Raw genomic sequence first — 16,064 nt, forward strand, 5'->3', positions numbered from 1 at the left:
CCCGTGGAGCTGTAGGGCTGCTGAGCTGTGGGGCAGGGAGAGGAGCAGGAGGCTGCATGTGCAGCTGAGCCATTGCTGGGAAGCACAGGGCTCTGGGCTCCCTGCTGTCCCAGAGCAGCCCAGAGGCCAGGGAGTTCCCCTGGGAGCTCTGTGGAAGTGGCTCAGGGTGTGCCCCTGGCCTGCCTCAAGGGGCTGATGGCAGGAGCAGGTTTCCTTTTGAAGCTATTTTCCAGGAAAGTTTCCCGGAAATGTGTCCCATGAAACATGGAGCTTCAGATGCTTTTGTTTTGCTTTGCAGCCTCTTGTTACATTTTGTGTCTCCACTTTGCAGGCCTGACTGGCTACCCTCTTGCCAAGAGGTTTTCCCTGGCAAATCCTTCTATGCTCCTTCCCTCCAAGCCATTGCCTCCCATCCAGAAGGGCTCTCCTTCAACCAAGTCAAATATGATGTCCAGAGGAGAGCGGGACAATGGGAAAAATGGCACTGGCTACAAGGAGGACAATATTAGAAACAACCGGGACCAGGATTCAGAGGGAAAAGCACATAAGGTAAGGCAACCAAGATAAGTCCTGTGTGGCAGATTTTTAGTTAATGTCCGGTAAGCAGAGATCGGAGACCATTAACTGTGGTGTGAGCCTAAGGAAGAAGGTGAGCAAAGTAGGATCTCAGCTGGACTCTGCACTTCAGGCTGTCTTTGCAATGGGTGTGTAGTGCAGATTTCAAGTCCTCACTGTGTATCTATAGCAGGAGAGGGCTTTGAAAGGTTTCTGGGCTCTGTCATGGTTGCTCCTCTGTCTTGTAGCTGAGGAAACACCAACAAGAAGGCAGCGCTGCTAAAGTTGTCTGCTCCAGCTAAGCAATCCTCCTGCATTCAGTAACCCATGGGTATATGTGAACCATGTCTTGGTGGTGGTTTCCATCAGCTCTGTCTGGTGGGGATGGAAAAAGGAGTTTGCTGGAACAGGCAGTCCTGCAAAGTCAGTTCCAGGTTGACGCAGCTTTTTGAGCTGTGCAGCCATGGCCTTCTACACAGTTGTCTCTGATGCTATTTCTAGATTTCTTCAGCTTCTGGGCAGCTGTGTGCTGTGGCATGGCTTTGTCCAGAGAGAAGGGATGGGAGGTGGCCATGGGGAGAGCAGCCCCAAGCCCAGGCACACGATTGCCTTTGCAGCAGGGCCAGCACCTGCAGTTGTTCTGGGTTTGCCATGGGGTGCAGGAGGAGGCAAATGAGCAACAGCTCTGGCAAACAGAATGTCCAATCAAAGGCTGATGTACTTGATTCCAGCCTTGCTGAGGAAGGGCCCAGTGTATCCCTGACAGGATGTGGTCCTTTAACTGTAGTTTGAAGAGGACTTGATTTGGGGCTTTAGTTGTGCCAGAAAGGAAGGGACACTTAAAGAATGGTGTGCACCTGCCCCTCCTACCTCCACCCTCCTTCCTGGTCATGGCATGGGGGCCCTGGAGCAACTTGGGCAAGCAGAGACCTTGCAGAGAGCAGCAGGGCAGGGAGCTCTGCTGAACTTCCTAAATGCCAGTGAGCCTGAGATGATGGAGGTGTGGGAGCTGGAGAGCACGGAGCATCGCGAGAGCTCAGCAGCTTCTGGGCTGAAAGGCTGCTGGGCAACTGTAAGAGGGAAGGGCAGCAGCAGAAGAATTGAGGGGCTTGAGAAAAGCAGGTTCTGACATCCTGCAGAATGGCTTTGTGGAGACTTGGTTGGTGATCAGCACTGGCTGTGAGGTGCCTAAGGGGCAGGGAGAGAACAGTGGTCTAAACCCATTCCCATACCATCCAAAAGGCCAGTGGAGGCAGTGGCACTGCAGAACATGCTGATGCCAACCATGTGGATTCCTGCTGGGAGTGTAGCTGCAATTGCAGACAAATGAGCAGGAAGAGAGAGGTGGCAAATTTGGGAGATGGTCTCTCCCTCAGCAATTCTCTTTCCTATGCCGCCCTTCCCCTTCCTAGGACAATCTGCTATATATGATATTGACTTTTCCTGTCAGGGCATGTGTAACTGTCTTGAGTCATGAATGAGGGCAAGGCTGGATGCTACATTTGAGCACTGTGTACCACTCTTTCCAGGCATCCTTGCTGTATCCCAGAGGTGGGGATATGAAGAAGGGGTCATTGGGGCTGCCTTTGATCCCCCCTATACCCAAGGCAGTCAGTCCCCGTGTTGGCAGTGCTGCAGGGTCTCTGCTCAGCTCTGTGCAGCTGGATGTCCAAGAGTCCCAGGAGATGAGGTAAGCCAAGGTGTCTGCTGCTCCCCTCTGCAATTCAGCTCCCTTTTGCTATCTTGTGAGGTTCCTTTGCACAGTCAGCTGTCTCCCATGTATTTAGGCAAACCTCTGTGTATTCACCATTTGGCCCATCTGTGATGATCCAGCTCCATGTCAAACCCCACACCTCATGTCACAAGGGCAGAGAGGTGGTGGTGGTGGGGAAGAGGAGGCAGGGCTTAAAAGCATCTGAAGATGGGTCCTCTGCTGGGCTTGATATTGATTCCCTCTGTAATGTTTGTGGTGTCATTTGGGAACTGTATTGCATGGGTCTGTCTCCTGAAGATGATAGAATACTGTGATCCTTGAGTCTCAAGTTCAGCACGCAAAAATTACGTTTTGCCAAATATTAGCTGCTGGAGAGGTGTCTGGACAGTCAGGTGCTGCCTCTGTAAACATGCTGTGTGACTTGTCTGTTTCTTGGCCTCCGGTCTGAAATGAGCTCCCAGAGAAGTTTGGGTTATAGATGTGTAAGCCAATCAATGTTTAATGCTTAGATCTTGCCTTAAAATCAAAGAGGGAAAGGTTCTAAAGAAGTTTTATAGGATGGTACCTGATGGAAAGATATTGGCTTGGATATGTTTGAGGAAATGTAGCTGTCAAGCTTATCCGAGTGATTACAATAATGAATGAGTCACAGAAATATCATTCCTATTGAAAAGCTTAGGTAGGGCTTTAAAAGTGCAATCTGAATATCCTTGGCTATCAGCTGAGTTGGAAAAGGCCTTTTCCTTCTTGGAAGATCAAGGAGGTGGAATATCCTTCTCAGAACACTCCAGTGCTCTGACCACATGTAGCACGAGACTGGCACCAGCGCAAGGCATGAGCAGGCAAAGCCAAGCTTTGTCAGCAGAACCAAAGTAGCTGCCCTCCATACAGACTCGTGTCTCAGCTTAGCAACCTTTGCTGCTTCAGAGAGGCTGTAGGAGCCCCCCAGGTTTCAAAAGGAGAGACACCACAATTGGGGAGTTATGATGCAAGTTGGAGAATGACTGCTGTGTTTCAGCTGGAGCTTGGCCAGCTCTGTCTGACTGCAGCAACTGAAAGCTTAAGGACAATTAATCAGCTTTGCATCTTGTTGGCTTGATGTCTCTTGCATTTCCTCCTTCATCAGAGTGAACAAGCTAGGAAAGATTGCCTCCTCTCATGCTACACCTCTTCCCTCCCTTCTCTTTCTCCCTCCTCATATGTGCTTTTGTTCTCCCTTTCTCAAGGCCAAGACCGAGCGGCAGCATCAAAGAGAAGTCTGAACATGCAGGTAGGTACAGGGCATGTCGGTCCTAAAATGACCATTGGCATATTGAATCAGAGGTGACATCTTGAAAACTTGGTTATGAACCATGGTTTTAAGAATTTCTTTAAATTTGTTTCAATTCCTTGATGGCCTCAGTGGACTGTCCCAGAGCCCAGTCACTGGGATTATGCTCCGGGGATGCTCTGAAAACTCCTCTAATGTGAAGTCTTAGGTGGCATAAGCTGGAGTGGTATCTTGAGGCCCTGGAAATGCATTGCAGGAAACAAAACATTCCTCTCCATTCTTTGCCTGCCTTTTATCTCCCTGAAGCCTTTCTAGTGTTGCAATTAGAACCAAAAAAAGAAAGCATTTAGCAGGAAATGAGAAATATTCCCACTCCTTCCTCCTGCCCTTGAAGGAGAAGACTTTAACTTGGGGTATATTCTGAGCTGAACCCTTTGAGATCGGAAGGAAAGTCATGGAAATTGCCTGGTTTTTCACTGGGAGAAATAGGGAAACCTCCTGTGAGAGAAAGTCCTTTTGAATTTTCCAGTTTTGGAGAAGGACAATTCCAAATGGATGCAGCATATGCAGGGTCTGAGTTTGTCATCCTCTGACAGCACAAGCCCAAAGCCACCTATGGCAGGTTCACCATGGCAAATCTCTTGCCCCACTGCCTCTGCCTGTGTCAGTGTTGCAGGCTGAGGCTGGGGGAGGAGATGCCTTCTGCCTTGTCCCCCTGTCCCTGCCTTGCCTGATCCCTGACAAGTAGAATTGTGCCAGACAAAATGCGGTCTCTGGTGCATCTGTGCCAGCCAATGCCTTTGAGTTGAAAGCCTCCATCAAAGCCTGTTGTTGTTCCTTTGCCATTTTGGGGCATGTCATGATAGGAGAGTTGAGATTTGAAGAAATAGTTGTGCTGATGCAGAAAAAGGGATCAGATGCCCAGGCCCCTTTGCTCTGGGTTAGTTCTGCCAAATCCTGGGCAGATGCCCTTTGGAATGACTCCTTAATTGGTGATATGCAGTTGGAATGCTTAATGCAGCTAGGGAGAAGTATTGCTCAATAAGTAAGGAGACATTTTTGCTGGATTAGTTCTGGAGTGGAAATGAGCTGTATCATTACTCCTTATCTGGTGTGCTTTTACAAATGACCTGTTCCATCTACAGGGATAAAGAAATACAGATTTATGCAAGGTCTTCTTTTGATGATCTGCCCTATGCCATTTCTACCAAGCGAATTTGGAATTGTTTTTAACTGCAATGATCAGAAATGTTTGGATGTAGGTCTTATGTTGGGTTTTGGGTTCTCTGCAGGAAAGAATGCAGGGAAAAAACCCATGAAGCAAAACCCATGAAGCAATAAAGCTTCGCAAAAACAGAATGTTTGCAAGCCAGTGTGTCCCCTACAGATATGGGCTCCTTGAATACTGGGGACAAGCAATGGGGAGGGCAAAGCATCTTTTACCTCTAATGTGGGTTGCCATCATTCATGAGCCTGCCCTTCCTTTGTTGCAAAAGGAAATAAAGGCAACCAACAAATGCCAACCCAGAACTGAGTGGGTGTTACAGAAACAAGTGCCATGAAATCTAGCTTTGGAAAGGAATGATTTCCTAGGTGTAATTGTCAAATTCTGGAGACCACTGTGGGTTGCCAGCTGTTTGGAAGGAAAGAGATCCCTAAGTAGTGGGGTGGCAATGAGAAACACATAAGCAATGCAGTAGAAGCTCTCTTTCCTGGCTTGCTAGCACCATACTGTTCAGAGTAATTAAAGTGATACTAATTTCCTGAAAAATAAAAGCAAAGCAATTTTCTGAATAACTAAAAAGACCCCTTGGTTGCCTCATCCATTAGATATATTGGTTCTACAGGTGGGAGTTCACCTAACTCACTTGTTCCCTTGTGAGCAATGCTCAGCCTCCCACCGAGGTAAGGTGGGAGCTGGGCCGCTCTCTGGTGGGAGGAAGGGTCTTGTGCCAGCCTGGAGAGCCTGTGCACATTGCCAGGGAGCAGTTGTGCCCTGCAGGTGCCCCCTGCCATGAGCTGTGCTGCTGCCAGTGCCCCGTGGAGCTGTAGGGCTGCTGAGCTGTGGGGCAGGGAGAGGAGCAGGAGGCTGCATGTGCAGCTGAGCCATTGCTGGGAAGCACAGGGCTCCCTGCTGTCCCAGAGCAGCCCAGAAGCCATGGAGTTCCCCTGGTTACTCTGCGAAGTGGCTCAGGGTGTGCCCCTGGCCTGCCTCACGTGGCTGCTGTTACGTGCATGTTTCCCTGTGCAGCTGTTTAGAAGTTTTGAGGAAATGTGTTCCATGGTATATGGAGCTTTAGATGCTTTAGCTTTGCATCTCAGCCTCTGTTCTATTTTATGTCTCCACATTGCAGGCCTGACTAGGTTCATGTTTTCCAAGTTGTTCCGGCCATCTCCCTCCATGCTCCCTCCTTCTAAACTGTTGCCTCCCATCCAGAAGAGCTCTCCTTCTTCTAAACCAATTAAAATCTGCAGTGTGGAGCAGGAGGGAGGGAAAAATGGCAGCAGCACCAGTGACAGTAAGAACAAGCAGGAGCTGGATTCAGAGGGAAAAATGCATAAGGTAAGAAGACCAAGATAAGTCCATGTGATAGATTTTCAGATTATGTGCTGCAGGCAGAGTTTTGAGACTTTTTCCTATGGTGTGAGGCAAGGGAAACCCCTGAGTAAAGGAAGGTCTCAGCTGGACTCTGCACTTCAGGCTGTCTTTGCAAATGGGTGTGTAGTGCAGATTTCAAGTCCTCACTGTGTATCTATAGCAGGAGAGGGCTTTGAATGATTTCTGGGTTCTGTCATGGTTGCTCCTTTGTCTTGTAGCTGAGAAAACACCAACAAGAAGGCAGCGCTGCTAAAGTTGTCTGCTCCAGCTAAGCAATCCTCCTGCATTCAGTAACCCACGGGTATCTGTGAACCATGTCTATGTCTTGGTGGTGGTTTCCATCAGCTCTGTCTGGTGGGGATGGAAAAAGGAGTTTGCTGGAACAGGCAGTCCTGCAAAGTCAGTTCCAGGTTGTCACAGCGTTTGAGTTGTACAGCCATGGCCTCCTACACAGTTGTCTCTGATGCTATTTCTAGATTTCTTCAGCTTCTGGGCAGCTGTGTGCTGTGGCATGGCTTTGTCCAGAGGGAAGGGATGGGAGGTGGCCATGGGGAGAGCAGCCCCAAGCCCAGGCTCACGATTGCCTTTGCAGCAGGACCAGCACCTGCAGTTGTTCTGGGTTTGCCATGGGGTGCAGGAGGAGGCAAATGAGCAACAGGTCTGGCAAACAGAATGTCCAATCAAAGGCTGATGTACTTGATTCCAGCCTTGCTGAGGAAGGGCCCAGTGTATCCCTGACAGGATGTGGTCCTTTAACTATAGTTTGAAGAGGACTTGATTTGGGGCTTTAGTTGTGCCAGAAAGGAAGGGACACTTAAAGAATGGTGTGCACCTGCCCCTCCTACCTCCACCCTCCTTCCTGGTCATGGCATGGGGGCCCTGGAGCAACTTGGGCAAGCAGAGACCTTGCAGAGAGCAGCAGGGCAGGGAGCTCTGCTGAACTTCCTAAATGCCAGTGAGCCTGAGATGATGGAGGTGTGGGAGCTGGAGAGCACGGAGCATCGTGAGAGCTCAGCAGCTTCTGGGCTGAAAGGCTGCTGGGCAACTGTAAGAGGGAAGGGCAGCAGCAGAAGAATTGAGGGGCTTGAGAAAAGCAGGTTCTGACATCCTGCAGAATGGCTTTGTGGAGACTTGGTTGGTGATCAGCACTGGCTGTGAGGTGCCTAAGAGACAGGGAGAGAACAGTGATCTGAACCCATTCCCATACCATCCAAAAGGCCAGTGGAGGCAGTGGCACTGCAGAACATGCTGATGCCAACCATGTGGATTCCTGCTGGGATGGTCTCTCCCTCACCAATTCCCTTTCCTATGCCACCCTTCCCCTTCCTAGGACAATCTGCTATATATGATATTGACTTTTCCTGTCAGGGCATGTGTAACTGTCTTGAGTCATGAATGAGGGCAAGGCTGGATGCTATATTTGAGCACTGTGTACCTCCCTTTCCAGGCATCCTTGCTGTATCCCAGAGGTGTGGATATGAAGAAGGGGTCATGGGGACTGCCTTTGATCCCCCCTATACCCAAGGCAGTCAGTCCCCGTGTTGGCAGTGCTGCAGGGTCTCTGCTCAGCTCTGTGCAGCTGGATGTCCAAGAGTCCCAGGAGATGAGGTAAGCCAAGGTGTCTGCTGCTCCACTCTGCTGTTCAGCTCCCTCTTGCCATCTTGTGAGGTTCCTTTGCACAGTCAGCTCTCTCCCATGTACTTAGGGAAACCTCTGTGTATTCACCATTTGGCCCATCCGTGATGATCCAGCTCCATGTCAAACCCCACACCGCATGTCACAAGGGCAGAGGTGGTGGTGGTGGGGAAGAGGAGGCAGGGCTTAAAAGCATCTGAAGATGGGTCCTCTGCTGGGCTTGGTATTGATTCCCTCTGTAATGTTTGTGGTGTCATTTGGGAACTGTATTGCATGGGTCTGTCTCCTGAAGATGATAGAATACTATAATCCGTGACTGCCACCTTCAGCACCCACAAGCATATGCTTGTAGAAATATTGGCTGCTGGAGAGGGGTCTGCGAATTCTAGTATTGCTTTTTTTACTTTTAACACGGGGTGCTGTTGTTCATGTTACAACATTCCTTTGTTGTAAAGAGAAATATAAACAGCACATAAAACCCAATCCAGAACTCAGTGGGAGTTGCAAATAGAAAGGCCATGAAATCTAGCTTAGGAAAGCAATTACCTCCTGGGAGTTATTGTCAGATTCTGGACATCTCTGTGGGTTGGCATCTGTTTGGAAGGGAAGGGATCCCAAAGACAATGTCAGGCATAACTTCTATCTTCCTTGGCCTCCACTGTGAACTGAGATTCCAGGGAAGTTTTGGGTTATAGATGTACGATTTAATCAGTGTTTAATATTGAGGCCTGGATTCAAAATCCAAGAGGTCATGGTGCTAGAGAAGAGTTCTAGCACTGTACCTGATGGAAAGATTGGTTTGGAAATGTGTGATAAAATGTAGCTGTCATGCTTATCTGAATTAGAAAGAAGGATAAATAAGAAGAAAGAAGGACTCAGGAGTATCATTCCTATTGAAGAGCTTAGGTAGGGCTTTGAAAGTGCAATCTGAATATCCTTGGCTATCAGCTGAGTTGGAAAAAGTAGTTTTCTTATTCAAAAAGCAAGGAGGTGGAATATCCTTCTCAGAACACTCCAGTGCTCTGACCACATGTAGCACGAGACTGGCACCAGCGCAAGGCATGAGCAGGCAAAGCCAAGCTTTGTCAGCAGAACCAAAGTAGCTGCCCTCCATACAGACTCGTGTCTCAGCTTAGCAACCTTTGCTGCTTCAGAGAGGCTGTAGGAGCCCCCCAGGTTTCAAAAGGAGAGACACCACAATTGGGGAGTTATGATGCAAGTTGGAGAATGACTGCTGTGTTTCAGCTGGAGCTTGGCCAGCTCTGTCTGACTGCAGCAACTGAAAGCTTAAGGACAACTAATCAGCTTTGCATCTTGTTGGCTTGATGTCTCTTGCATTTCCTCCTTCATCAGAGTGAACAAGCTAGGAAAGATTGCCTCCTCTCATGCTACACCTCTTCCCTCCCTTCTCTTTCTCCCTCCTCATATGTGCTTTTGTTCTCCCTTTCTCAAGGCCAAGACCGAGCGGCAGCATCAAAGAGAAGTCTGAACATGCAGGTAGGTACAGGGCATGTCGGTCCTAAAATGACCATTGGCATATTGAATCAGAGGTGACATCTTGAAAACTTGGTTATGAACCATGGTTTTAAGAATTTCTTTAAATTTGTTTCAATTCCTTGATGGCCTCAGTGGACTGTCCCAGAGCCCAGTTACTGGGAGTGCGCTCCGGTGGTACAATGAAAATTCCTGCATTGTGAAGTGTTGAGTGGCAGGAGCTAGAGTGGTACTTTGGGGCACTGGTATTGTAGTGTGGGAAAAGAAAACATTCTTCTCCATCCTGCATTTGGATTTTATCTCCCTGCAGCTTTTGTAGTGTTTCAATTAGGAGAGAAAAAGAAGGAAATCCTCATTTAGCAGGAAATGAGAAATGTTCCCTTTCCTTCCTCCTGCCCTTCAAGGAGAAAACCTTTCCTTTGGGCAATTTCTCAGCTGGACTCTTTGAGATCTAAGGCAGATTCATGGACACCGCCTGGTTTTGCACAGGGGGAAATCAGGAAACCTCCTATGACAGAAAATCCTGTTGAATTTTGCATTTCAGGAGAAGGACAATTCCAAATGGATGCAGCATATGCAGGGTCTGAGTTTGTCATCCTCTGACAGCACAAGCCCAAAGCCACCTATGGCAGGTTCACCATGGCAAATCTCTTGCCCCACTGCCTCTGCCTGTGTCAGTGTTGCAGGCTGAGGCTGGGGGAGGAGATGCCTTCTGCCTTGTCCCCCTGTCCCTGCCTTGCCTGATCCCTGACAAGTAGAATTGTGCCAGACAAAATGCGGTCTCTGGTGCGTCTGTGCCAGCCAATGCCTTTGAGTTGAAAGCCTCCAGCAAAGCCTGTTGTTGTTGTTCCTTTGCCATTTTGGGGCATGTCATGATAGGAGAGATGAGATTTGAAGAAACAGTTGTGCTGATGCAGAAAAAGGGATCAGATGCCCAGGCCCCTTTGCTCAGGATTAGTTCTGCCAAATCCTGGGCAGAGGCCCTTTGGAATGACTCCTTAATTGGTGATATGCAGCTGGAATGCTTAATGCAGCTAGGGAGAAGTATTGCTCAATAAGTAAGGTGACATTTTTGCTGGATTTATTCTGGACTAGAAATTAGCTATAGCATTAACCCTTACCGGTTGTAGTTTTGTAATTGTCCTGACATCCTACAAGGGAAATAAAATCTTGGTATGAGGCACTTATTCTTCCCCTACTGCTTGGCTGCTACATGATTTTATCCCCTGTGAAGCCATGTAAAGAAATAGTTCTAAGAGCTGTGTTGGAGAGTATTTGAGAATGACCTGCCATTAGACAAAATCTAATTTGTCAGTATCGGCCGTGATCAGAAATGTTTTGAGACAGGTCATATCTATGTTGGGCTTGGGTGTTTCTGCAGGAAAGAAGGTAGGGAATAAAGTCCTCCAAGAGTGAAGTAGAACAAAAGTGAAACTTCTGGATGATCTCTTTATTCCCTTCAGTGAGGGGCTTGCATATTCCTGAGGACATCTAATTGGGAAAGCAAAGCTTCTTTTGCATCTAACATGTGGTGCCAAAGTTTGTGTACCAGCAATTCCTTTGTTTGAAAGAGAAATAAAGAAAACACAGAAGTGTAAAACCTAAAATAGAATTGAGTGGGAGTTACAGAAACAATGGCCCTGATTACAGGATTGGCAAACAATCACTTCCTAGACAGTGTCAAATTCCAGAGACCAGTGTGAGTTTCCAACTCTTTGGAAGGAAATGATTCCTGGAGTAGTGGGGAGGCAACAGGCATAGAACCCATCTCTCCTGGCTTGCCAGCTCCACATTGTTCAGAGAAATTCAAATTATGCTAGATTCATGAAAAATAAAGAAACAACAAATGTTTGCAGTCAAAAAAATAAAGTTTGAATTCGCTACCCATTAGATGAGTTGATTGTAAAGGAGTGAGTTCAATTAACTCACTTCTTTGCCTGTACTTGATCTACAGATCCTTCTGAGTCTATGACACAAAACCAGAGGATGAAGGGAAAGAGCTCTTGGTGTGTGACAGGAGCTGGGATGCCTCTGCTCCCAAGGAAAAACGATGAATTGCTCAGATTGGAGACCTGCATGCGGAAGCCCAGCGTTGGGAATGGAGGTGTGGGCTCCCGGCCGGCTCAGGGGGCCTTGGCCCAGGAGCCCCGGCAGAGGCAGCTGAGCAGCGCTGTCCCCAGGGTCACTGCCAGGGAGGAGGACAAGGGGACGGACCAGCATGGCTCAGCCTCCCACAGAGGTAAGGTGGGAGCTGGGCCGCTCTCTGGTGGGAGGAAGGGTCTTGTGCCAGCCTGGAGAGCCTGTGCACATTGCCAGGGAGCAGTTGTGCCCTGCAGGTGCCCCCTGCCATGAGCTGTGCTGCTGCCAGTGCCCCGTGGAGCTGTAGGGCTGCTGAGCTGTGGGGCAGGGAGAGGAGCAGGAGGCTGCATGTGCAGCTGAGCCATTGCTGGGAAGCACAGGGCTCTGGGTTCCCTGGTGCCCCAAAATGTTGATCTGAAAGCATACAGGTTTAGAACCTGGGACTACTTTTAGGAACCAGAAAGATGTTTACTAAAATCAGCATAAGGGCAGATAAGAATCTCTGTCAAGAGCAATCTCCATCTCTGCCCTTCTCTATCAAACACAGAGGCTCTCCAGCATCCAGGGGCTGAGGCAGCAGGTTTCAGTCTGCTGGCCCACAGAGTAATGTCATGTCTCCTTCCAGGAGCCCATCCACTGGGAGAGGGTCTAGGCATATGTAGCTTGCTGCTCTCATGCACCATCTCTGTGCCCTGTTAGAGCTCTGTAATCTGGAACCTGTCTTGCCTGTTGCCAAGCATGACATTTTTGGGCAATTGAAGTGTGCCAGAGATTTACAGGAACCTTTGCTTCCAGTACTAGGCCTCCCACTGAGCCAGCTCAAGGAGATGGATCATCCCAGCAGTCCTGGTCTAACAAGTGACAGAGACCTGAGAGAGGGCTTTGGAAAGGTAAGGGATAAGAACAGGGATGAGCAGACTTCCATTCCAGTGGCTGTTTAGTGCTTGGCCCAAAATGCCTCTGAAAACCATGATCCTCCACTCTTGGGGGTTGGGGATTGTCTTGGGAATATATTTGATGGCTACTGAGCAATTGCTTGGCTACTTCCAGTGGTGCCAAAGTCACTGCATGGAGATGGTGCCAAGGTCATGCCCGAAGCATTCTTTATATGCAAAGGCCATTTTAGAGAAGTTCTGATTGGCAGAGCAAACTGTAAACCAGTGAATGTGGGCAAAGGGCACCCTCAGAAGCAGAGAAGCAAAGATGCTAACGTTGAGTATAAGCAAGGCTTCAAAATAAAAACGGGACAGATTGATGTCTCCTGGTTACCTTTCTGGCTGTATCTCACAGCCCTCTCATTCTCACATTTTCTGCTCCTTAATATCCATGTTCCTCCAAATTGTTTTCACATGACTCCCTCCTCCTTTTGGTCTCCTGGTCTCAGAGACCAAGTCGTTGAGAGTCCTTCAGAGCTGAGTCCTTCAGAAGCCAGGAAGTGACAAACAGCTGCACTTCCTGGCCATAAGTGTTAAGCATCAGCCAATTACCCCTCCTTGCTGCATAATGCACATGGCTTTTATTCTCCTGCCCTGGCCTGTAGGAGCTGAACTGCCTGCTCATGGGAGCTCTTCCTTTGTCTTGGAGCATTCCTATGACTTCCATGTTTCAAGTAGGGTTTCCTGTCACAGTTGGAGCAGAGTAAGGCTGTGGCACTAAAGTGTTCCACCTCACTGTGTATAATTGCCAAGGTGAGGATGGGAGACATTCTCCTGAAACTATTGGAATGCATATGGAGCTGGATTAATGTCTGTGGCACTCTGTGGACTCTATGCTCCCAATGAGATGATGTGCCTGGTTTGTGTGTCTCTGCTTACAGTCTGTGATGTATTTCCATTGCAACTAGGTTCGTTCTTCATTGTGCAAGTTGGCTGAAAAGAAGTTAGAGCAGAAGAAAACTGAGATTTTTGAGAATGAGATGAAGAAGAGGAATGAAATTTTATCATCCTTAAAGCTGCCTCCACTGAGAGTTGAGCCCAGGGATGCAGCTGAAGCAAGTAAGTGGTGTCTACACTGCTGGTCCTTTTTGAGCTCTTCCTTACCCTCTGCACAGTGTTGCAATCAGACTGGGGGGCTGTTGCACTTGCATCTGAGTGGAAACCTGCATAGGAATGATTTCCATTTTGCAGAGAAAAACACAGAGGCATTAATTGTCTTGCCCATGGCCTCACTTAGTAACAGAGTATCAGCTTCCCACCTTCACCTCTAAAATCTTTCAGAGTAGAAAATTCAGTCTTGGAAAGTCGCCTGCCCTTCAGACTCTGTTCTGAAGAGCAGCTTCCAGGCAATGTGAATGCAGAAGAATGCTTTTCCACCAAGGTGCAACCTGGAAGAAACCAAATTCAGCACCTTCTGATGAAAAGACCAGAGATCCTTCTCGAGCCACTCCCCTCCAAGGAGCTGGCACTGTAGAGCTGTGCTGAAGCCCTGAGGCAGTGCTTCTGTTGTAGCCCCAGGAGCAAGCAGCATTCCCCAGTGAATCCCGGCTGAGGGGCTCTGGCTGCAGCGCTGTGTGCGCTGCCCCGAGGGCGGCAGCAGGGACCTTCGGGGGCAGCACTCAGCCCCAGGGCACCACCCAAGCTTATCTGCACTTTCTTTTGGGAACTTGCCCAGCCTGCCTCTGAAACAGGAAAACGAAAGCATAGCAACACTGGCTTCTCCTTGTTTCTTAGGGGAAGCATCCCTGCAGTTTGATTTTTAAACTGGAAGAAGGTAGATTTAGATTAGATATTAGGTAGAATTTATTTTATAATGAAGGCAATGAAATGCTGCAAGGGTTTTTCCAGAGAAGCTGTTGTTGATTTATCTATGAAGGTGTTCAAGGCCAGTTTACATGGGGCTCTGAGGAACCTGATCCAGATGAAGATGTTCCGTTTCCCAGGGGTTGGACTAGATGGTGGTTAAAGGGGCCTTCCCACCAAAATTGTTGTAGGTTTTCCTGGGTGATTGTATGATCCTTGTCCCATACTAGCGTGCCAGTGTTCTACTTGAAGTTCTTTGAGATAACACAGAGATGTTACCCAGCTCCAGCAAATTTTCTGGCCCTTTCCATAGTGACCCTGTCCAGCACCCTCCACTTACAAGCTCCTCTTTGGTCCCTGCAGGCCTCAGCCAAGCAGCTGTCAATGGCACAGCTTCCAGTGTGCAGAGAAAACACCCTGGTAATGCCTTGAAGAAGAAGGTCTTGAGGAAGCAGGACAAGATGCCCTTACTGCCCACTATGCCCATCATCCAAGAGGAAGGCAGTGTCCCATGCAACTCCTCAGGTAAGTCTGCTCTGTGGCAGCTTTTTCCCATATAGTTATTTCCTTGCAAAAGGAGCACAAAGTGCCTCCTGCCTCAGCCAGCACAACTGGGCTCTTTGGTCAATAGCCTGTCCGGGAATGAGCACCAAATCCACTTTTGAGTTCCTCCAGCTTGGTTGTCTTGCCGTAGTCGGTTCTTAGAGATGCATTGGAAAGTTGAGCTGAATAAAGTAGAGGTAAAGGCCTAAGCTCGGGCTTTTGTCCATCCTGATAATCCAAACTACAGCGCTGGTGCCAGGAGACAGCTGTAAGTGCAGAGAGGAGCTGGGGGCAGTGTGCCAGGGTGTGCTCACTGTGCACCTACGAGTACCACCACCATCAGTTGACCACTCCCCATCGGGGCCCTCTGCCTGTGCTGCTGTCTGGGTCTGCAGCCAGCTTTTCTGCTATCCTAGTAAGGGTTGTCTCTGCATGGCAGTCAGTGCCTTGGTGCAGTCGTGCTGCTGCTCCCTGAAGCGATCAATGGCTCCTGGCTGCCACCATCCCATGGCCTGCAATTCCAAGAGGAAACAAGCAGAGCCTCCTGTGTCACTGCAGCCAAACACAGTGGCTGCTGGTAGGAGGTGACAGTCAGGAGGGGCTGCCTGGTGCTCCAAGGTTGCCTGTGCTATCATCCCAACTAGGGTGAGATAAAAAGAAGGGAGCAAGGAATAATAATTGGAATGCTCTTTTCTACTGATGCTACTTCCACGTTGAGAACTGACCAGAATTTAGCCTGGGTTGTTCCGGCTTGGCTTGGTGCTGTGGCAGGGCAGCTGCAGGAATTTCCTCAGGGAGTTGCAGAGTGCCTCAGTCCTCAGGGCTGGGGGAAATGAGGGCGCTGGGACAAGAGAGGCCCCTGGGGGGTTCCCTCTAGGTGTAGCCATTCCCACTGGTCGTCCCTGTCTGGCAGGGAGTGGGAGCTCTGCGGCCTCAGGAACCTGCCGCTGGCTGTGCTACCTGTGGCACTTGGGAGCTGGCACTGTGTGGGCAATGGTCAGGTTTAGCCTGGAGCTGTGCCCAGCTGGGGGGGCTGGGAGAAAGCAAGGAGCCCAAGGAGGCAGACAGCAGGGAGGTGTGTGAGGCAGTGCCAGTTTGCAGCACATGGAAGCCTGGCTGGGAGCTGGGGCTGCAGGCCGCTCCATGGCGGGGTGCCTTGCCTGGGGCTGCAGCGCTCAGGGCTGACCCTCTCCTCACAGTGACCTCGCAGACGGCCACTGGTGCCGAGCGCCGACAGGAGCTGCTCCGTGAGCGTGGGCACAAGGACACAGCCTCTGCTGACCCACAGCAGTCCTTGCTCCAGGCACTCTCCTGGCTGGGCAGCGATGACTGGTAAGAAAGGCCCCGGTCACTCTGTCTCCCTCTTAGCGTTAAGGAAGCTTACAAGTGGATCTTGCCAGTGCCTCTGAGCCCCGACAGCCCAGAGGGCAAAGGACT

The 16,064-nt window shown here is 49.4% G+C and overlaps 1 protein-coding gene across 1 annotated transcript in view; it reads left to right on the plus strand.

Annotated features, from left to right (window-relative positions):
• Positions 1-444: 444 nt before the first annotated feature.
• Positions 445-16,064, plus strand: part of LOC134042003 (serine/threonine-protein kinase pim-1-like) — a gene marked incomplete at its 3' end in the record, with an annotated part of 31,873 nt that continues 16,253 nt past the window's right edge. The window contains exon 1 of the mRNA XM_062489075.1: positions 445-549. Within this exon, the coding sequence (XP_062345059.1) occupies positions 445-549 (105 nt within the window). The remainder of the gene's footprint in view (positions 550-16,064) is intronic.

Source organism: Cinclus cinclus, chromosome 3 (assembly GCF_963662255.1).
Source record: "Cinclus cinclus chromosome 3, bCinCin1.1, whole genome shotgun sequence".
NCBI lineage: Eukaryota > Metazoa > Chordata > Aves > Passeriformes > Cinclidae > Cinclus > Cinclus cinclus.